This window comes from Anticarsia gemmatalis, chromosome 25, assembly GCF_050436995.1.
Source record: "Anticarsia gemmatalis isolate Benzon Research Colony breed Stoneville strain chromosome 25, ilAntGemm2 primary, whole genome shotgun sequence".
NCBI classification, from domain to species: domain Eukaryota; kingdom Metazoa; phylum Arthropoda; class Insecta; order Lepidoptera; family Erebidae; genus Anticarsia; species Anticarsia gemmatalis.
The window spans coordinates 3,003,336-3,025,853 of NC_134769.1; the positions used below are offsets into that span (position 1 = coordinate 3,003,336).

General features: G+C 36.6%; 1 protein-coding gene across 7 annotated transcripts in view; it reads left to right on the forward strand.

Annotated features, from left to right (window-relative positions):
* Positions 1-467: 467 nt before the first annotated feature.
* RhoGAPp190 (Rho GTPase-activating protein 190) overlaps positions 468-22,518 on the forward strand; it is a 33,571-nt gene continuing 11,520 nt past the window's right edge. For 2 of the 7 annotated variants that reach the window (XM_076131106.1, XM_076131109.1), the window contains exons 1-26: positions 468-579; positions 1,024-1,224; positions 7,269-7,381; positions 8,560-8,752; positions 9,662-9,864; positions 10,229-10,471; positions 10,822-10,922; positions 11,233-11,320; positions 11,640-11,767; positions 12,097-12,259; positions 12,754-12,863; positions 13,447-13,633; positions 14,743-14,858; positions 15,215-15,364; positions 15,757-15,859; positions 16,191-16,350; positions 16,683-16,789; positions 17,127-17,221; positions 17,547-17,702; positions 18,082-18,226; positions 18,630-18,736; positions 19,264-19,448; positions 19,897-20,050; positions 20,485-20,603; positions 21,272-21,349; positions 22,209-22,253. In XM_076131106.1, coding sequence (XP_075987221.1) covers positions 1,161-1,224; positions 7,269-7,381; positions 8,560-8,752; positions 9,662-9,864; positions 10,229-10,471; positions 10,822-10,922; positions 11,233-11,320; positions 11,640-11,767; positions 12,097-12,259; positions 12,754-12,863; positions 13,447-13,633; positions 14,743-14,858; positions 15,215-15,364; positions 15,757-15,859; positions 16,191-16,350; positions 16,683-16,789; positions 17,127-17,221; positions 17,547-17,702; positions 18,082-18,226; positions 18,630-18,736; positions 19,264-19,448; positions 19,897-20,050; positions 20,485-20,603; positions 21,272-21,349; positions 22,209-22,253 — 3,313 coding nt within the window. In that variant the 5' untranslated portion in view covers positions 468-579; positions 1,024-1,160. Of the gene's footprint in view, positions 608-1,023; positions 1,225-7,268; positions 7,382-8,559; positions 8,753-9,661; positions 9,865-10,228; positions 10,472-10,821; positions 10,923-11,232; positions 11,321-11,639; positions 11,768-12,096; positions 12,260-12,753; positions 12,864-13,446; positions 13,634-14,742; positions 14,859-15,214; positions 15,365-15,756; positions 15,860-16,190; positions 16,351-16,682; positions 16,790-17,126; positions 17,222-17,546; positions 17,703-18,081; positions 18,227-18,629; positions 18,737-19,263; positions 19,449-19,896; positions 20,051-20,484; positions 20,604-21,271; positions 21,350-22,208; positions 22,254-22,518 lie in introns of all 7 variants that reach the window. The other 5 variants (XM_076131111.1, XM_076131112.1, XM_076131108.1 and 2 more) reach the window with 4 other exon arrangements.

Below are 22,518 nucleotides of genomic sequence, written 5' to 3' on the forward strand. Positions count from 1 at the left end.
TATTGAAATAAGAGTACCTACCAATTTATGAGGAATCTATTGACTGTATGTATATTCATTTGTATGTGAGAAATTGAACCTGCTAAACCTTGAACAAAACAATCTGATGACTGGAATAATAAAATGAGCTTCTGCAAGCCGGTGGAGAAGCTAATAAATCATTGGTGTTAGTCAGTAGGTTCGATTCCTGCCTAAACAAAACAGCGTCAAGCAAGAGTAGATTTGAGTTGGTCCTATTTTGAGATTGGTTGTACTTTGTAATCATAAATTATTATTTATACAGCAGTATATAACTAAATACAATCTTCGTATTATGTAAAACATCTCATAGTTGTATAATTTTCTTGTTTACCATTTCTAATTTAAAACATTAGTATAAGTAATGTTGTCATTAAATAACTTTAATTAAAATTAATATGGCTGTTGTCTATGATCATGATCAAATATATTTTTTTAAACGGGCAATACTGCAGTACAAAGCAAAGCGAGTTGTGTCAAGAATTACTGCGTTTTTTACGAAAAATAATCTCAATTCTATTAGAAATATGTAAAATATATTACCAGCGTAAAGTTAATAATGTAGGTAATAAGAAAGTAAACTAACTGTGTATGTATCAGCGTTATCTTCGACGTGTTCGATAATAAAAATTGATGTGTCAAAGTACAGGGCAATAGAAGGGACGATAAATTATCATTTTTTAATCTTTAGACGACATCGTATTACTAAATAGACAGATTATTTCGCTTCTTGGATGTATATCGAAGTGTAATATTGAAGTTGTAAAGGCCTGGGGCGAGTTGGGCGTGTGATCCAACTAGGCACATCTGGCGAGTCTCTTGTATCACTTCCCTTCCTTTCTCACTAATTGGCAAACTATTTACTGTTGTACACCGTTCTAAATCCTCTAACGCTTACTATTTCACCATAAAAACGTATTTATGTTGAGATTATTTTAGATAAAACGTGTGCTTCTTGGTCCAATAATTCATTATTGACAAAATCTATATATTTTCTCATTTCAGTGATTTTAAACATTCGATGTATATATTTAGTAGTTGTGTATTGATAAGCGGACAGTTTGCTTAGTGTTGTGATGTTTGTATCAAGTAATTTTAATATTCTCCCATATTGTGTACCAATTGAGTGATAATTCGGGAAAATGGCTAAGAAATCGGATAATACCGGCGGTAAGCTGGTCACGGTGTCTGTCGTCGGTCTTTCTGGTAAGAAAAACTTTATTTATCACTATCCATAACCCTTAGATGTAAGCATTTGTTCATATTGTGTCTGACTACTACTGTCATCTTCAATGATGTATTGTAAATCCAATTGGACAGCACTCATGATTTATTTATGTCACCATACATGTAAAACACACTAGCTTATTAAGAACACCAACTCTAGTGGTGCTGTTATAGATACTTATTATTGAAATGGTAGCTAAAGACTTTAAATTTCAACATATCATTCATTAAACAGTAGACATTAAAACTAATCATTGAACAAGTGGTAAATAATACATACAATTTTTATTGATAACTTATAGCAGCTAATACATGTACCCATCTCACAGAATATCAGAATTTTTTTGATAAGACCCATTTCTAACAGCAAATATGTGTCTCACATAGTTAATATCAGAAAATATTATTATGTTTGCATAGTCTTTGAATTAGGAAAGAAAAATACTGCTATTATATGTAACTAAGTATGTATGTAGTATTATTTCTATAGTACAATAATAATTCACCTCAGTAGGAATGAATGAATGTTATTAAACTTACTATGCTACCCCCCACATTGAGCATGTGTTGTAATTATGTCATACTATGAAGTCTTAACATGTGGGCATTTCATATTATCTAACAAATTATATTTTTAGACCTATACTGAAAAGCAGACAGTTAGGCCTAGTGTTATTACATCATCTTCATTAGATTCATTCATCATAAGAGTTTAATATCAAAATCTACAATAAAAAAGAGCAGTTTATATTAACTAAGCTAACATTTTGTTATTATTAGGTAGAATGAGAAACATAGCCATTGATATAATATCTAAAAAAATAGATATTTAGGTATCTTCTATTAGGTATTCTAAACCACCACTCCAATTTCTGCTGTTTGATAGTTAACTCTACAAACTTATGTTATAGGATATGTTACAACTTATTATAATCATCATATTATCATGGTTGTTATCATGTTGGAAAACAAAGAAGTCCTGTCATTTGGGGGTGCAATGAAAAACACACTTATCTATCAGGAAATAAACATCTTAAGATTGTTTACATACATTTTATCTCAACACTCATGTAATATTATGTACAAGGTAACAACTATTGTTTCTTTAATGATTACTATGTGTAAATATGATTACATCATTGTAGGATTTATTGTAACATATAATATACTCTACTTTACCTATATGCATTGAAATACCTAGTGTATTGAATACTTTATACTTACCTACCTTCTGGGATATATTATCTTTTAGGAGACCAATCAATCATTGGCCTGTGACCATCTAATACAGATGATTCAGGTGGCATCAGATAAAGGAATATTTGTTATGAGGGAACATCTTCATTCATGATTGTTTGATCACCTATTTCTAGGAGATAGTAAGGTTATAATTAGGTATGTTAGTATATTAAAACATGTTTAGTTGTTTACATCATCTGTAGAACACATCCCTTTCCTCCACTTTATACTATCATACCTAGGTACACTTTATATTATCTGTCTAGGATTACCTAGGTAACTACTCAACTTTTATCACTAATTAATACCTTTGCTGGACCCCTCTGGAGACAAATCATATTTGTAATTGAGCATTTGGCACACTATCTTCTAGGTTTCAAATCCTACATTAACAAAAGTTCTGCCAACATAATCAATTTCTCAAATGAAGTAACTTAAACTTACTGTATTATGCTACTTTACCTAATGTATTTACATACATAAAATCAGGCAGTTTTCCCATTTGTTTAAGCAGAGTTCAAAGTATAATTATAGTTATTTCTTATCAGAAAATCTCATTAACATGTTCCATTGTCAAAATAAGAGTCTTTTTAGGTATAAACATAACTCAAGGTCAATGTTAATTGTTTGATGTTGAACATTGCAATATTGATCATTATCACAATCATAAAAGGTTTCATAGCCATCTGTATGCACTGATTGGAAAACAAATATTATGTCATCTATGATGCAGTTACATACAAATATACATAATGGCATGCCTATAGTCTAGTGCTCATAAAAAGATGCAAACCATATTTTCAAAAAAGTATTTTACCTAGTCAAAATCATATAGGCATATTGTATGATCTATAACACTAATTGAGTAGTTGACTGGGTTAGCAAAAAAAAGATTAAAACTTGTACTTGTAAAAGATTCATCTAAAATGCTCAGGCTGTGTAATTTATTTTGTCAACAATTTTGAAAATGTAATTATTACATACTGAAACATTTTATTAGGCACTCATTTGATATCAATGAAAATATGAAACAGTGTTTTTGACATTTCATAAAAAGTAGCTGATTTAACTGTTGTCAGGTACCCAATTGAATGCAATGGTGATGATGATGAAGCAAAATTTGATGCTTTAAAGCTGAAACCAACAAACAATTTTAGTTGTGTGCATATACATCATAGTTACTTGAAAACTCAGAGGTGTTTTTAACATTATGTAACTAATACATGTTTATTTACAAAACTATATGAATGAGATATCTGTGCTGATAACATTGACAGTACTACAGCAAACTGATATGATAGTGTCATACATAAAATTATGAATGGTTCCTACAAATCTAGGTACCTAGATGGACTTATATATACAAACATGACCTATGTCAATCTTACTTAGGTATTAGAAAACATTTCTAGTGTTATTGTAAATAAACAGATTACTACTGGATAAATACAGATTACTACTGGATAAATGATATCATGGAATTATTAATCACTAGCTCTCCTAGCAGTTTTGTCCACATGAAAAGTTTTCCCAGTTCAATAAGATTATTTTATGTAAATCCAGGTTGTTTTGCTAATGTATGCATACATTCTTATAAATTTTGACATTTGTGATATTAGCAGGATTAGTTTAGGTAGAATTCAAGGCCTAACCTCTTCCTCATTATGGGAAAAGACCATTTTATTATGAGAGGATAAAAGGTAGATGTGATTAAAAGTTTAAAAACTCTTGAGCTTAATTCAAAAGAAGATTTAAGTACATGAATTTATTTAGTATTGTTTGATGAATGATTAACCAAGTAGGTATGTTGTTAAATGACTTAACATCTGAATTGTAGAGTTCACCAGTGATATTCCATTCAAGCATTAAATCTGTTTACATAATGAGATTCTTGTATGCCTTGGAAAAATTCTAGAGAAATCACATGTTTTGCTTAACAGTCCCAAAACAATATGTTGTTTTAGTGATTGTTAGAGCAATAAGGACATATCTTTGTGCCTAGTTGAATAATAGTGATCCAGTGTTATTCTGGGACTCTTCATGTCTGTCTGGCAAAGGTTGAGTTTATTTCATCAAATAAAAGTCTCCAGTTTCAAATATTTTTACCACAAAATTGACCTCAGACTAATATTATGAATTCGCACATAACTCTGTCTGTCTGTATGTTACGCTTTCCCGTTTAAACCACTAAATGAATTTGGATAAAATTTGGGACATAGATAGTTTAAGACCAGAGACAGGACACAGGATGTAGATTTGTTCCCGGAACTTCTACGGGAACATAAACTATGTGAATAATAAGCCATATAACTATAGTCCACACACGGAGTCGCAGGGTAATAGCCAGTATCTAATACGTAAGAAAGTATTTTCTGAGCTGGATTCCGTATGTCAAAACAATTGATGTAAACTCGTAACCTAAATCCATTCATCTGTCACAATAACTTGGCTCATTTAAATACTATTCATGAGTGGTTTGCCCTCAATGCTCACAGGAAAATACTTTCATTACAATACTAATAATTCATGACCCACTTGTGCCTATTATAGAGTCATTAATTTAATATACATAATTCTAGTAACAAATCAATGAATGGAGTTATTGAATGAACATTGTTAAGGGTGTTACACATTGTATAGGCGACAAAGTCGTAAAGGATATCGATGCGAATGACGATAAATTGATTATTGAAAAGCTGATTGTTTTTTGAGCTCAGGGTTGGTTTATCTACCTCCGTGGCGCAGTGGTTAAGGTCGCCACGCCGCTACCATTGCGAGGTCGTGAGTTCGATTCCCTTACGGAACAATTATTATTTTTCCGATCCATAAATGGTTGTTTTGAATCTGGTTATACTTTGTGTCGTTTGTTTGTATGTTTGTAAAAGTCAAGGTTCGCCTACCGTAATGCGGGAGGAGGGTTAGGCCTTGAGGCCACCAAGATGGCCAAATGCGGGTTGGGATTAGGACTACGACTTAATTATTGCTACTGTTTTGAGACATATTTATTATGTACGGGAGTCGATCCCACGACGGCGAAGCGTTGATGCTAAGGCGATCGCTATAACCACTGCATCAAAGGCGTAAGTTGTTTTTTATAACAACAAATCTCTCCAATATTTACATAAGTATTATTGTCAACTCGATCAATTCTCGTTCGACAAGTCTGTCAAACCTCGGCCCGCATCAATGAGTAACGTTATTCTAAACGATTGTGAATGGGCATTACATCTATTGTTGTATTGTTATCAACACTATTTCCTGTTATCATTATTGTGTAGGTGTTACTTGTATATTTTGTAAAGAGAAAGTGATAAAAATGCTCCGAGATTGTCATGGTTAGTACGAGTGCATGATTGATCAATGGTTTTACTCAATGAATATCGAAGTAGAATGGCACTGTGATAAGGGCCGTCTGCATTCATTGACATTTAATGTATGCAACACCTACACTAAACCTTAGTCAGTTTCTGATATCTGTTTTTAGGTGGGAAAAAATTATATGCGGAGAGAGATGTTTCTTATCAAAATTCCATTGAATAGGTTTCGCATATAATTATAAGTTATAAGGTATGTTCAACATTGCCTCCAGTTGTGTTTGCGAAAATAGAAATAAAGTAAGGTCATGAAATTTCGTTTCGAAGAACGAAAGCTTACTCTACCAGATTTTGAACTGAACTGGCTCAAGAAACAAAAACAAGTCAGCAGAATGACATTATTATCTCAGTATTTGTAGGTCAGTTGAGTCACTGTTGTGATTTATTAGACCTTCCATAAAATTACACAATGTTCGTCAATAAATGAGGTTAATGACGACCGGAGACACGTTACGTATTCTTCAAGACAATGTAAAAGGACCATAACAGTTACTTATATATTCATTCATTCATGAGCAGGAAAGTTGTTGCTTTGGGGTTAATAACCTTTATAATATAAGGTTTATCTCATTGATGTTATCCGTAATAGTAATTGCAATGATTGTGTTGCCATTCAGTCTGTTTTAATCTGAATGTGACGTATTATCGTTAATTGCAAGATAAGGAATATATGTATTTACATACACATCTTTTTTATGACTAGCGTTATGTGCAATTAAACGAGGTTTACTTTAAGAGTTAACAGCTTTTTTATTAATGGTATCGGAAAATTACATGGCTGTACTTTATTTCTCATCTTGCTAGAAATACAAATTCCAGACTTTGCAACTTACATAATTTGTACACAAACTATTACATCAGTAAGTTCTGTTTCGAACGGTAGTTCGAACTACCTACTAACTACTGGATTCTCTGGTGTTCGGTAAAAGACCACTTTTCTATTCCAGCTTGGAGTTGTTTGTTTACATACCTAATTCTGTTTTAAAAATAAATTATTCATCTGGGACCATAAAACAAGATGATCAGTACATCACTTACCCCCGGTTTCTTAGGACATTCAGCGGTAGTTTGTCTATTCAATAGCTTTTTTTTATATGAGTTTCAACGCTCAATTTTATTGAATAGATAAACTACTGCTAAACGCACCTTAGAAACCGGGGATTATCCGTTTACTAGATGATAGTGGTTTTGCACACACTGCCTCTGCGGGCTGTGGGAAAACTGTCTCAGACGTGTAGGCCTACTACATTATTGTACTTTTCAGTAGTGTTTAGACCAATAGGTCCTTAAAGCTACCGTTTATAATACTGTTCTTGATATACAAAAGCAATCAACAAGTTTTTGAGTGCTGCGTTGTATGTATATTTTTCTGTTCTTTGATTAACCAGTGTTATTTCTTTTTGTCATCAGGTACGGAGAAGGAAAAGGGGCAGCTCGGCGTGGGCAAGTCGTGCTTGTGCAACAGATTTGTGCGCACGCATGCCGATGATTATAATGTCGACCATATTTGCGTACTCAGTCAGGTAAGTGCAGCTCGCATCAAAAATAATTGTTAGTCTTTCTTTATAATGAATAGAATGCACAAAAAATCCTGTTCAATTATAACGTATAGTACCTAATAGTTTGCACTTCGTTATCGCATTATTGTCAATTGGATGCTGAGTCGTAATATGAAGTAAGGGACGCTGAAACGGCACATATATTGTTAAACTATCTATCTTTCGGATATTATTTACTTTTCTTCCTTATCAAACTTTAACAGCAGCTTCCTTAGGATAAATCAATCAACACTACAGCGATCTTAAATCTCACTCAAATCATTCTCAGAGATTTTTAACATCGCGTTTACACGTGTTCATTGCATGTAACTATCGCTAGTTAGATTTATTTAATTAGTCGTCACTTCGTTAAAGTCTGTTTGTTTGTCGCAACCGGGAATTGAGCTGACGAAGGGCGCCGCTAATTAATCTCAAGTGCTTACTCACATGTTTTTATCTCAACATACAGTAGGATTGAAACATTACGTCAAAACGATTAAGGGACTTCTCTTCGCGTCCGGTAGTTGATACGTCGATGATGTAATCGTGTAACCAAAATACCTATTACAGTTGCCTAATGGTGTAACTATAAAGGAACTTCATTAGAGAGAATAATAATATTTATATTTTTGTAGCTAATTATGACCTGATAATATCTAAAATTGCAATGATTAGACAAGTTCTGGTCGGATGTTGCATCCTAAATATGTAATATAGGATGTATTGAGTAGGCAGAAGTTGATTGACAATAAGAGCACAGTAAAAATTCTATGACAAAATGCCTTTAAATGCTCTTAAAATCTTAAACCCTGGGAGACAATAGGGGACAAATATGACGACACGTGTCGTTAGCGACGTCGGGGTGTACCGTGCAACGTTGCCGGACATAGCTCGACATGCTGCCCGTTATATCAAGATAAATCACGTTGCTTATCTTAATATGTCGCTGCCATAGGACTGCTAGAAGAAGAATTAGTTATGCAGAAGCTCAGAGAGCACACCTGGCAAAATTTTCTGCGTTAAAACTTGAAACGTCATGAAGATGCCTCAATAGTTTCTTAGAACCCCAGGCCTAACCGCTCCGTCGTTCGGCAGTAGACCTTTCTCCAGCAATGGGATAGTAATGGCTTAAAAAGTTTCTTACCTTAGACAATTATTTGCAGTCGGACTTCAGCGGTCGCGTGGTGAACAACGACCACTTCCTGTATTGGGGCAGCGTGCAGAAGGACAATGATGACCAGGAGTACAGGTTCGAGATCGTCGAACAGACTGAGTTCGTGGATGACGCGTGCTTCCAGCCGTTTAAAGGTGAGAAAGAAAGAAGAAGATGTACGTCGGAACTTTCGGTTGAATTTGGTAGGTTTTTGTTTGGAACTAATTATTCCAAGTTGTTATATTATTATAGTTACGATCCTCCTGTTCCAATCCAATAAACACAGAAACTGAATAATATAATATAATAGTAATTATTGGTCAGTACTGAAATGCATTCGTCATCTGAACATTCAAATTGTTGCACATTTCTGCAATTTCAAAAGGTAAATAATTTATATAAAACACCGTAGTTTTCCATGTTCAAATAAAGGTTTTTACAAAACGATTCCTATAAATATCCTCATTTCTTATCTACATAAGATGATACAGATTCATCCTGTCTCAAGTATCTGAGTGTTTCTTTATCGGCAATCTCCCATCAAATATCTTATTAACATGTTTCATATTCAGTTCCTTAGTAATAGTCGCCGTCTATCATATTTTAGCTATAATACAGGCCTATAAAAGTGATTTATTCAACATAAAAACGTCTATTACACTCTGACCCGTATGCTTTTACATTTTAAGTATCGGGACTTGCTATGAGCTGGCTCAGTGACCCGAAATTTGTTACCATACATTACGGGTCCATAGATCTTTGGTCGCGTATTATACTTGATATGATGCTATGTTGAGAGCAACGAGAGTAGGTATTCGGTATCTCAGAAGTGCAAATGATGATCGTACTTCCAGTAATTATTTTAAAACAGCATTTTTGCAACGAGCCACATGATACTAACCTTTGAGAGTGTATTAGATAGTGAGGGTATTTTCTGATGAAGATTTAATCAACATTTTTATTTTGAATATTTTGGCTTTGAACATTTTGAGAAAGTTCGTCTCGCATTCTACTTACTGGCTTAAGAAATCATATAAACCTATCTTTCAGTTTTTGATGATGATTTATACAGTTTCTGATTCGAGACTAATATTTCTCTTTTTCCCTTCTAGTCGGCAAAACCGAAACGTACGTGAAAAGATGTGTGGCCACCAAGTTGCAATCAGCTGAAAAGCTGATGTACGTGTGCAAGAACCAGCTGGGTATTGAGAAGGAGTATGAACAGCGGCTCATGCCTGATGGGAAGCTGACGGTGGACGGGTTCCTCTGTGTGTACGACGTCAGCCTCGTGCCAGGGAGGACCTGGGAGAAGCAGGTGGGTCTACTGTCCTTGTAGCGTTAGGAACTGCTGGACACGGCTGGATTTTGAGGCTGAATACGGCTGGATACGGAGACTGGATAGTAAAGAGAGCCCTCAGAACGTTATTTTTGGCGAAACTGCTTATTTCGCCTGCAATAATCTTCCGAAGACCCTTTCTCACGCATAATGGCTTGCAGGTTTCAAGTACTCATTAACCTGTTACTACGATTTGTCCTGTTTATTTTGGTTCCTAGTTATTATGTGGCTTAGTATTCAACAGTACAGTAAACAGTAATGGGTTTCTGTAAATTTAGGGGCTTCATTGACCATTCACACTTTGACACTTTGCAACCCCAATTAATTATTTTTTATCTTCTAGAACGAAGTCCTCGCGGCGATCTTACAAAACATCTTAAAACTCAAGAAACCAGTTGTCCTAGTCACATCTAAGAACGATGAAGCTTGCGAGCAAGGTGTAAGGGAGGCTGAGCGTCTGGTGCAACGCAAGGAGTTCAAGGGGGCCATCCCTATCGTGGAGACGTCCAGTCATGATAACGTCAATGTGGACCACGCGTTCTTCTTGTTAGCTCAGATGTGCGACAAGTCTAAGGCTAGGATTAAGGTGAGTGAATTATAGTGCTTTAGCTAATGACATTGTGGCGTGGTAATAACTTCTTTAGTATTAAGATTTGCTGACGGATTTTCAATTAATTTTTTTAAGACAACTTCCGGACTAAGAATAGCTGTCGCTTAAATATACGTATATAGTAAAGCATTCAAAATAGTAAAGGTTCTCCCTGACTGGTTATGATGCCCTGTAAGTTCGGTTCCATACGGTCCGTCAAGCAGTCGAGTAAAGATAAAGTTATTAATATTTACCTGTACTTTAATGACTATAGTCACTTTTGTTAATGTGGTACTAACTAACGTAATATTGTATGTGGTTTAATATAGCATTTATTGTGTGTCCAGGTTGCGAACTATGCGGAAGCGTTACGAATAAGAAGAGAGACGTTAGATTTCGTGACGGAGGCGTTTACTCAACTCATCAGGATGCATGTACAGGACCATAAGTAAGTTGGCAATTCGTATTTAGTGTCTTTATATTTTTCAGCTTTAAGGACTGAAAGAACCTTATTCGAGCGGGTTTGTACCATTGTGGTGAAAGGATTAGTCAGCCAAGATTCTGCGTTACCGAATTTAGCTGCTTCCAGGGTGCGCCACGGGATGGCCCTATAATGGGAGTCGATCTAATTATAATTAAGCTGCGGACGAAATTTACAGAGTAGAGTATTTTTTTATAATGTAGTTATCAATCTGATTCTTATTTTGTGTGAGGTCTTGGAGAAAAAACTATAACGTTATTTTTTTGTTTGTTTGCAGAGAGATGTGGTCGGCCGCTAGTAAGAGGCTATGCAACTTCCCTGAGTGGATCAAGTTTGTACAACAATTTGGAAACGACGGTACTCAGGTAAACGCCATTTTGATCTTCTTACTTTTCCCGTGTAAACCTCGATCCCTCGAGAACTCCGGGATAAATAGTAGCCTATGTGTTATTCTGAGTCTTCAGCTACCTACATACCAAATTTCATCGTAATCGTTTTAGTAGTATTTGCGTGAAAGAGTAACAAGCATCCATACATACTCACAAACTTTCGCATTTATAATATTAGTAGGACAGTAGGATATACCTAAACCTATGCTTATTGACTGCTTATTTTGGATCTTTTCTGCTCTCATTATGAGACTTATATAGGTACCAAATCTTAATTAATCTGCTTTGTTAATAGGTGGTGTTCCGGCGTCACATTCGAAGACTGAAAGAGGAGAGATCAGCTAAGAAACTTCGCAAGCAGCTCGCCAAACTACCGCAGATATTATCTAGAATGCAGCTACCTACGGAAGACTTGCAAGAAGCGTGAGTATATTCATTTTCATATTTGTATTGGGGTCCAAAAATTTTGGCAATCATAATAATTTGGGTTGAATGATGTATATTGCTGTGAATTAAAATTGGTTTTACATACATACATACATACATAGAGAGGCAGAGACCAAAGAACGCCACGTCTTGGTACGATCCTTACAAACTTCCCTTGCCTCGTTCACATCCATACACCTTGTCATACACAATCGCCGGATACGGTTAAAAGATTTATTTTTTTAAAAACACGTGTATCTAGTTTCTTCACCATTTGATACTTATTTTTTTCTGCTCTTCTCAACGTATTGTTTTTTTGTCCCCAGTGACTGGCCGATGGTAGTCCGTCAGCTGCGCACTCACCGCGACTTCTCGGTGTACTTCAGTGAAGGTCGCGCGCAGGACTCCGGCTCCGAGTCGGGCTCCGAACTTGACAGTCCGCTCGCTATTGACACCACGCTGAGGGTCGGAGAGAGGGCTAGATATCAGGTAAATTACTTACTTACTCTGTTGGCTCACGACCCAAAATGTGTCTTGGCCTCCGACACGAGAGAACGCCACTTTGCCCGATCTTTGGCCACTTCTTGCCAATCACCGGCTTGAAGCTCCCTCAGATCCGCCTCCACTACACTCTTCCAGCGGTATCTGGGACGCCCGTTTGGGCGGCGTCCTGTTGGTCGCCGGTAAATTATACACAACTAACAACTAGCCTCTCATATATTGGGGATTGTCAATCAATCACACTAGAATTGAAAGGGATCAAAGTGGACCAGAAAAAAGCAGTTTTGGAATCAGAAATAATCGTCACGTGATTAATGGAGTACCCCTTGGTGATATAATTAAAAAACTATTATTCTATGCGATTGAAACGCCGATATATAATTGCAAGTCACTAAGTTTTTCTGTAAAATTATCTAAAATTGTGCCCGTGGGGTACACGTATTTTGTTAAGGTGATTATATGATTTAATATTCTTGTTGCAGACACTGGGACAGTCACAGAAGATACCGTACGAGATTCTAGAGTCGAATGAAGCGGCGGCCGTGTTCAAGACCTTCCTGCATGAGGCTCAGGAGGAACACAGGAATTTTGAGTGAGTTGATAATTCAACAACATTCAACTTACTATATCTATCGTGGATGGATGTTGACTAATATTACATTGTTCTTTATGCAAGTTATACAAACACGCCATGGTACTACTACTGCGATAGCCTTCTACGCTAAAGTTTAAATTAATGGTTTTATTTATTTTCGAAGCTATCAATAACTATTAAAACATAGTTTTTACGCATAGCATCTCATTGGTAATCACATCTAATTTCATCAAATTCATGTGTCTTATCATTAGCTTTCTCGTTTCCAAACGGAAACAAAATCTTAAGTGATTTAACGACGATTTCAAATCCAAGAAAGGTTGATGAAACAAAGATTTTTTTTATTCTTTATTTTATTTTTAGGGAGATGGTTCAAATTTGAACATGTAACAGTTCCAACATAAATAACAAAAACAACAATAAAATTGTCCTATTTTTGACCCCAATTTGGGTCTTTTTACAAAGTTATTTGGCCCCTTCGGAGAGGGTAAAAGCTAGAATACTATTACACCAGCCAAAATAATATTTTTAATTCAAATTTAAATAATTAATTTTTATTTAAAAAATTTCTTCTTTCCAGATGGTGTCAGCAATTCAAACGCTTGCTAGAAGAGACCGGCTACGTGACTCCCGGTAAACAGCTGTCAGAAGTGCGAGTACTGTTGATGGGTCGCGAGTGTTACGAAGCACTGTCCGACGAACAACAACAGCGGGTCTACGACCAGCACCAGAGGCAGATACAGAGACGCGCCAAGGATAACTTTCAAGTGAGATTGTTTTTACTATAGACAATTTGTATATGACAAAATGTATGTATTCTAATACTAATCTATACTAATATTATAAAGCTGAAGAGTTTGTTTGTTTGTTTGAACGCGCTAATCTCAGGTACTACTGGTCCGATTTGAAAAATTCTTTCAGTGTTAGATAGCACATTTATCGAGGAAGTCTAGGATAGGCTATATATCATCACGCTACGACCAATAGGAGCAGAGTAGCAATAAAAAATGTAACAAAAACGGGGAAAATTTTGGCCCATTCTCTCTTATGTGACGCAAGCGAAGTTGCGCGGGTCAGCTAGTGTATTCTATGATGGCTGAGACTGGCGCAAGACCGTATAAAGTGGCGTACTGAGGGGGAGGCCTATACTCAACAGTGGGTGGAAACGGGCTGATTAGATAGATAGATAGATAGATGTATTCTATGTCAATATGTACGGAGAAAGAACCCGTAAGCCAAAGAACCGCCTAGAAATAGGCGATTTTAAGATTTTTCTTTGAGTAAAATTATTTACTGCTTCTGTTCTTTGGGTAGTAGTATATACCACTGCTGGTCGCGAGTTTAAATTTATAAATCAAGTAAAGTGCTAATGGGCATTATTAATGCATAATAGTGTTTTCTCAATACATTATTTATAATAGAATGTCAATTGGGAACGTTCCCAGAATGAATTCAGAATCTTTTGATTGATTTGAATGTTTAACTGCCTCTGTGGCGCGGTTGGTAGTATATGCGGCTGCCGTGCGAGAGGTCTGGGGTTCGAATCCTGGGTCGGGCCAAAAAGTCTTTTCTGAGATTTTCTGTTAGGAATTTCTTAGAGATTGCCCGAAGTTGGGAAGTTGAGGTCGAAGACCTCCGTGCCTCGGAGAGCACTTTAAGCCGTTGGTCTTGCGCCTGACCTCTCACTGGTCGTGTCGGTTATCCGTCCCACCAGACTATGAGAGTGATGATGGAATAGAGAGTGTATCTGTGTATTGTGCACACACTTGGACACTATAAACAAAGTCCTGCACAGATGGCCAGTTTCAATGAAACTGACCGCCGTAGCCGTATGTCGGCTAGGAGGACATTATTATTATTTGAATGTTTTTTATAGGAGCTACTGTTGGAGCACGCGGACTTGTTCTATCACTTCAAGAGTATATCACCCACCGGCACTATCACTCAGGAGGACATCAAGGAGATCACTGATGTTTTACAGGATGACTTCAGGTCAGTGCCCTCTAGTTTCAAGGAGTTTTATTAAAGAGTATAGCTGTTTCGAAAGCTATGTATTAAGCTATATTAAAAAACTATGTATTACGTTCCCGCGTGTCCAATGTTCAAAAAACTTTCTTTAAGTTTTTCCTACTTTGTAAATATAACTTAGTACATATAATAATAGTATCTCATGGTCTAGTAGTTATTCATGCTGATTACCTCAAATATACACGTATTTCCTTAATAGTGCTACAAAATTTTATATACCTATAACAACCTCTGTACAACGGTAGTAGGCCTATATCTTATTGATGATGGCTGTCGATAAACTCCTAAATAGTAACTAAAATTGTTCTCTTTTCTCGTAGGTACAAAATGCTGGACCGCATGGAGCAGGATCGCAAGCTGATGCTGTTCCAGCACCTCGGGTTCGTGCACTGTCCGATGCGCGAGCACTGTCCCGCCGGCGCCAACTGTCTTGATGCTACGCTGCCTGTCATACTTAATACTAGAGTCGGGTAAGTTTTAATAAATAAATTTTACCCCATTAATGTCCCACTGCTGAAAAAGGGTCTCCTCCCGGAATGAAGGAGGTGATAGGTGAAGAAATTTTATAAGGAAATTAATATTGTTTTTATAAAGATTGATCACTGTTACAATGTTTTATTTGACATAGATGAAAACTATGAGAAATGTGGAGAATGCAGATCCTAATCTTCGAAAATTTCTGTTGACTAAAACTCTTTACAGTGAAAACGTAGTAGTATAAAACATTGATATATTATAAAGACACATTATTATTTAGACAGTATAGCACTACACATGGGCCATCAATAAGCAGAACGTAGAGTAAACATGTACTAAAGTTGTCTGTAGTGTCATTTTAATGAATTTATTTATGTGTACGCAGATCACTAACTTCGACGGGTGAATCTCAATGTCACGCGGGTCCACCAGCCGCGCCCTGGGCTCTTACTACAGACTCCAATCAGATCAACGTCATTATATTAGGCGTAAGTATTTCCTGCTAAGTACTGAAAATGCAAAGATTCAATCTCATTAAGTTAATGCTCGTAATAGTGATTGTTTAGTTCAAAGTTTCGATGAGATTTCCTTTTCTTTTATTGTTTGTAATTTCACTCATTGCAATAAGTCGGTCATGAAGAAACATTGTTTGTATGATAGCAACTTATTCCTTAGAATGGCAATGGGTTTATATCGCGTTTCGACTTTCGCGAATGCAAAAATTATCATAACCACAAAAGATACTACCTACCAATGCCAGTACAGATTTCTGTAATTTGATTGTCTTTGACGCGATTTTAATTCCCGTTTTATTCCCAGGTGGAAGGTATAGCGGGTGAGTTCAGCAAGCGCCTGCTGGCGGGCTGCGACTCGGAGCGGCGCGTGGCCGTGGGCGGACACACGTGGCGCGTGGAGCAGAGAGTGCGGACCGATGACTTTAGCGCCGAGACCACTTCTATTGATGACTTTGCTCCTAATGGTATTGTAGACGTTTTATTTTATACTTGTATTAAGTCTTTTGCCATCATTCTTTCAATAATGGTGCATTTTACAGTTTTACATAATGGCAAGAATATGTGTAACAGAACCACCCATGGATTTAAGATTTTAAGATCGCATTTAATAGAGAGAACTTGAAAGAAAACCAAATTTTGATATTAAGTTTAGAAGTGTGTAAATATTGCAATTCTTGATTTCTATTAGCTGTACTCACGTTTTAATTTTAGCGTTTACTTGACAATGACCATACGCTTAAAGTCTGCATGATTGGATAACCATTTTTTTTAATTCAATATGTTTTGTTTGCTACAGGTTATTTCTGTGTATACCAAGATCAAGAATCCTTTGAGTACATCAGAGGGTGTGCCGAAAAGACGCTACTTTCTAGTCTCGAGCAGGAAGATAAACTGCCTTTCCAGGTTAGTTTACATTACCTACACGATTGCAAAACGTAACTATTATCGTCTCCTAGTTATAGCGGATTTACTACAAAACCTTTTATGGATAGAATTGTTTCCAAAGTGTCACAAATTGTATGCTAAGCTCCAGGTTTCTAGTTACTGAATCTAACAGCTAACAAGACCTAATAAGCTAGATCTCGGTGCTTTTGAAGACTGTTTTTAACACAAATGCGCTCAGTTTTATCCTGCGTGGATTTGTCATGTGCCTTTATTTATATCAAGAGCAGCCGCCGAGTTAGTATAGTATATAAATGTAAACGGATTCTTACTAACTGTAATATGATTTTGTCTACAGGGTCTACCTCTGGTGGTGATGTTCGTTCAAGACGAGGGAATGGATAAAAAAGAGCTAACGAGACTCCAAGAGGAAGGACAGAATCTCGCTGACAAGTAAGTTTGAATAGTATATATACTTTAGTACTTCTACGATTATTGCGAAGAAGTTTGGGGGTCGAATTTTGAATAGATGCAAGAAATTTTGTTAAGATTTATGTTCAGTGATTGTCTAAAGTATGGTAGTTGGAGATTGTTGACCTCCTTGTTAGGGCACTGACCTTAAACCGATCGTGTTGTAGTGCTTCACAAGGATTTTAGAGTGATGAAGAAGAGTGTATGTATGTCTTTGTCACACACTTGGTCTCGTTGTTAGTGAGCCAGCATGTGCACTTATAACGGTCTAGAAAACATCATAATTATAATATTATCTTCTTTGCAGTCTACACTGTTCATACATGGAGGCAGCAGTGAACGAGCTGGGAACCGAAGCTTTGACCTCCGACGCAGTCCAGGAGCTAGTGAGAGCCAACAGGGAGAAGGCGAGCTACGCGCACTTGTATAGAGACGTGATTGTGTGCTTTGATTCTGATATTAGGTGAGTTTCACTTCATATAATGGCAATTGACCGTCTCCGTGGCGCAGTAGCTGAGGACGCCATGCCGTTACCATTGCGTCGGGAGGTAGTGGGATCGATTACGGAGCATTTTTTCGTGCAGAAAATAGTTGTTTCCCGTCTGGTTGTACTTTGTCTCCGTTGTTTTTAGGTAACCCAAAAGTCCACGCGACACAAAATAATAATTAGTGCGGGAGTGGTCTTAGTATAAAATTTCTAATGATTAATGTAGAACGTAGCTTGATTTATATTAAACATCTAATTGTTTGTGCGTTATTGAAACAACGAACCAGTCCAGAATTACTTATTATACTACTAAAATACGCCATTTCATAATATTTATGTTGATGATTTGTTACAGAATCATGGTGTGCATGTTCTGCGATGACCCGTACTCTCCCGAGCGTGTACTTAGTCCGTTGTTGCTGCACCGTGCGTGTTTCCTCACCGGCGACCGATCTATCGTCATAGAGACTTTCCTTGGAGACTCCAAGAGGAAAGTTGAGGTAAGACAACTAACTTTTTTGTGCAAAGTTTTGTTATGTACAGTCGTATTCGTTAATATAATCTTTATATTTGAGGAACAAGTGTTGATGTATAGATTTGGCTGAAGCTGCAAGTTTGTAGGTATCTTACCGAGTGGCGTTCTCTGGTTTATACCTACTACTATGGGTAAAAATGGCGTGATTGTACCCATCTATGTATATGAATGAGTGTTAAAGACAGACATACAAAATAAATAGTATTCATGAAAGTGTCTGTCGTTCTTTCACGTCAAAATGGCTTTGATTTGACAGAAAATTTTAGGTTGATTTATTATAGTCTCATTTAAGAATGCCTTCTTATAAATTTAGTTTAATTCTAAAAATGTAATAAAGATTTTATAGAGTTCGTATTTCCTTGTTTCAGGTTATAATATCAAGTTTCCACGGAGCGAGTCAGTTCAGAGAAGAATTGATTCATGGATTTATACTTATTTATTCGGCGAAGAGGAAAGCTAGTTTAGCTACTTTGAAGTAAGTACATATATGAACATTTTTCTAAATAAAAAAACAACTCGCGGTAAATATGGTTACCTCTGGCAACAAAAATGATTGTATACGCTGGGATATTGTCAGTATTGCAATCAAGGTAGACGTATACGTATGCATCGTACAAGGAAATTATACGCTTCTCTAAATATACCTGGCGATTACAAACGAAAAAGTTCCCACCTCCCATTTTCGTTTGGCTGTTTCTTTCGAACTGTGGCCCAGTTATATTTACTTAGAGAATTCCTTGTATTTTTACCCTCTTATTCATAAAATTATATGAAATTATGAAAGGCTTATAAAGAGTTTTGTTTCTTAGAAATATGAAAAAAAGAAAACATATTATAGTAGTCTTTTAACTAAAATAGGTTTATAGTGTGTTTATGAATAAGAGGGTTAGTCTTTACTTTCTACTGCTAAGTTTGTGTTCGAACTTTCCTCGTTCAGTTTGGCTAGCAAATGCTAACGCTAAAGATAAAACAAGTAGTATATGAGTTTTTTTTTATTCCCAGTGCATTTTCAATGAACATTCCCAACTTGCCGATACAAATGGTGGCGGTGACGGACGGCGGCGGGTCCGCGGCGAGCACGTTCTTCGGCACGGACCTGGGACACGCGCTCATCACGGAGGGAAACGCCACGGCTGATAGACTCGGCGCGCACTTCACTACTTATACTTCTAGCGCTGAGAATAAGTGTGAGTATTAATTACTACTCTTAAACTTATTAAAGTCATTTTTAATTCTACCTTCGTAAATGAAGCGCAATTAAAATGTTGGATTGTAAAGTATTAACCCCCGTTTTTTTAACGGTAGTTTATCTATTCAATAGCGTTTTTTTATATGAGTTTTAACGCTATTGAATAGATAAACTACCGTTAAATGTTCCTCAGAAACCGAGGGTTAATCATTTAAAATAGTTTCCGCTTAAAACTTTCGATTTCATATTCTAGTTAATTTTTTTATGTTTTTTTATTTGTTTCTGTTGGATATAAGTGCTCATATGTAAAAATTATGAAGAAAATTCGTTGTTGTCACCCATATGCCCAGTATTTAAAAATGCCCAACATTTACTAATATTTACTTAAAGTTGGTTGTAATTCATAATGTTGACGACTGACGTACTAATTTGATGTTTTATTCCAGCGGCATTCTACACGCCGTTCTTCAAGGAGGTGTGGGAGCGTAAGGGCGAGATCGAGCGCGCCTTCCGCATGGAGCAGCCGCACAACCTGCCCGACGTGGCCGCCGCCCGTCCCGCGCCGCCGCCAAGGAACCACTCTTATCATCTTAACCATATGTGAGTACTAGCTTATGCGCGCGGCTATACTTATGGTAAAATATCCTACCCTGTTTTACTAACATTTAAACAATGGACACAAAATGAATACGTGTGTATACAACTTGACCTGAAATAATATTTTTCTGTAGATCACCACAAATATGTCTTCAAGCACATTGTTAGCGGCGGTAACACATTTACACAGTAATTAGCAAACACCGATTAAATATTGACACCAAAACGTTTCTAGATACAAAACGGGTTATGACGGTCTCCGTAGCATTATTTGTGGTAAATGGTTGTTTCGGGTCTGGTTGTACTTATCCGCTGTTTGTTTGTAAAAGTCCCCGCCACACAAGAGTAATGCTTAGTGTAGGAGTTGTCTTTTTTTGAGAAAAAAAGCAGTGTTAAGCCAAAAGTAAAATTAACCAATAAAACATTTCTTTCCTCAGGAGAGAGCACAAGTTAACTAACTCCTTAGACCTGCTGATCGGACCCGACTCCCGCGCCGACATCGACTCGGAATACAGCGACACTATGAACAACTCCAAAAATAGAGGCTTTTTGAAAGGTAAACTCTCTTTCTATTACATTAGCCGTCTTTACACACACACTCTATCGCATGTTCTTAGGAGCGTACGCAATCACGTGAGGGAAAATCATCCCAGTCTTCACTCGTAATTTCCTCCGCGGGCTTGATTGATGAGCGTGGCGCGTGGTCTTTCACGCACGATTGTTGTTTCATGCGCGATAGAGTGTGTGTGTAAAGGGGACTATTATTAGGGAATAATTGTATTTGTCAGGTTCGTAGTACTGATAACCGGCGGTCTTGTATGATATGATGTATGGATGTGAATGTGGCAAGGGAAGTTTTGTAACGATTGTACCAAGTGACCTTTTTTGTCTCTACCTATCCCTACGGGAAAAAGGCGTGATATTATGTATGAATGTATGTAATTGTATTCGAGCTGAACATACATATATGAGAAAACTTAACAACGATCTCATATTCTAAAGACAGCTTACATCCTCCAGGTTTTTTTTCATTAAATAGTAAATACAATTATTGGTTGCTTCACTGCTAGTCTAATCAGCTACTCCTTATTTTTATGAGGAGTCGGATGTCAAGATACGGATGTGTAAAACGCTTTTTAGTGTAGAAATACTGCTGCAGACTACATAGCTCTTGGATAGATATCTATGGATGCTCCCTATATCTTCTCTTTTACTTACTCGCAGGTTTTAGCGTATACCCGCCGCCCAGTACCCCACCGGAGCCCGCACCGCCCGACCACAGAATGCACGCGGATTTATCACGTAAGTTATGTAACTGTTATACGTATATGTTATACCACACTATTATCAAACCGTATACGCATTTATACGTATACTATAAATACGAAGTTTTATTATTTTGTAAACATTATTTATGTGCTTATTTTATGATCTGTACTCACATACGGTATGCAATTGTTTTACTGAAAAATGAATAATCCAATGAGTATGTGTATAGCACACAACTTGAGGGAATCTTAATTATTTTATAGTTAAATCTACTGCCATCATCTTGTCGGTATTCTGTGTGTGAGAACGGAAAATTACGATATAATTTTTAGTAATAATTATGTCATTGTTCATTATACCAAAGCTAGGCATGTTCCGTAATTCAGAAAGTGTTGGTTAAGTGTGTTTATACACCAAGGTGACATTTGGCCGTAAAAACTAATATTCGTTCGTATTTTAGACGATAACTACTATTTCGTTCTGATGTAAAATATGTTAACACAAATTCGCCCGGTGTATAAATAGTTTTAAGACCCAGACGGCAAACCAACCGTAGGGTAACATAAGGGCTAAAATCCCATGTGTTCATTTATCTCAATGTTTTAAAAGGGATTCGAATCTCTTTGTCATTGCGTGATGTAAGAATGTTATTTGAACTTGTCAAATCGGTATTTTTATTGAATTATAGCACTCGCTAAGTAAATTTGTGAGTCTGAATATAGCAACAAACAGTGCGTTTGATGGAACAAACCGACACTCCATTCCAGTGTCTCTTGTATTTCCGCATTCTGCGCAACGGTTTGTTGCTAAATTCAGATACATAAATTTAAACGGCGCGTAGTATAATTTTAGTATTATTTATTGAAATATAATGATAAAAATTATAACGCAGCGGATCTCAACTGTTCGGAGGATTCTCTCAGCACGCACGAGTCAGGTGATTGCATGACAAACGATTATACACTCTTAGCACGTACGATCACGGTGCTGTTTTGTGTGTAGAATAGAATAGATTTGTTTAAATAGGTGTCGCCAAACCACCTAGCACAAGTTACCGTAGTAGAGGGCAGACAGATGGTCAATTTCTTGCTCAATCTACTATCGACAACCGGCTATCTATCAAAAATTAATCAGCACCCCTAGCGGATGCCGTAGGAACAATTTTGCCTTTCCATTTTTTATTCCAGACTCTCGATATGCTT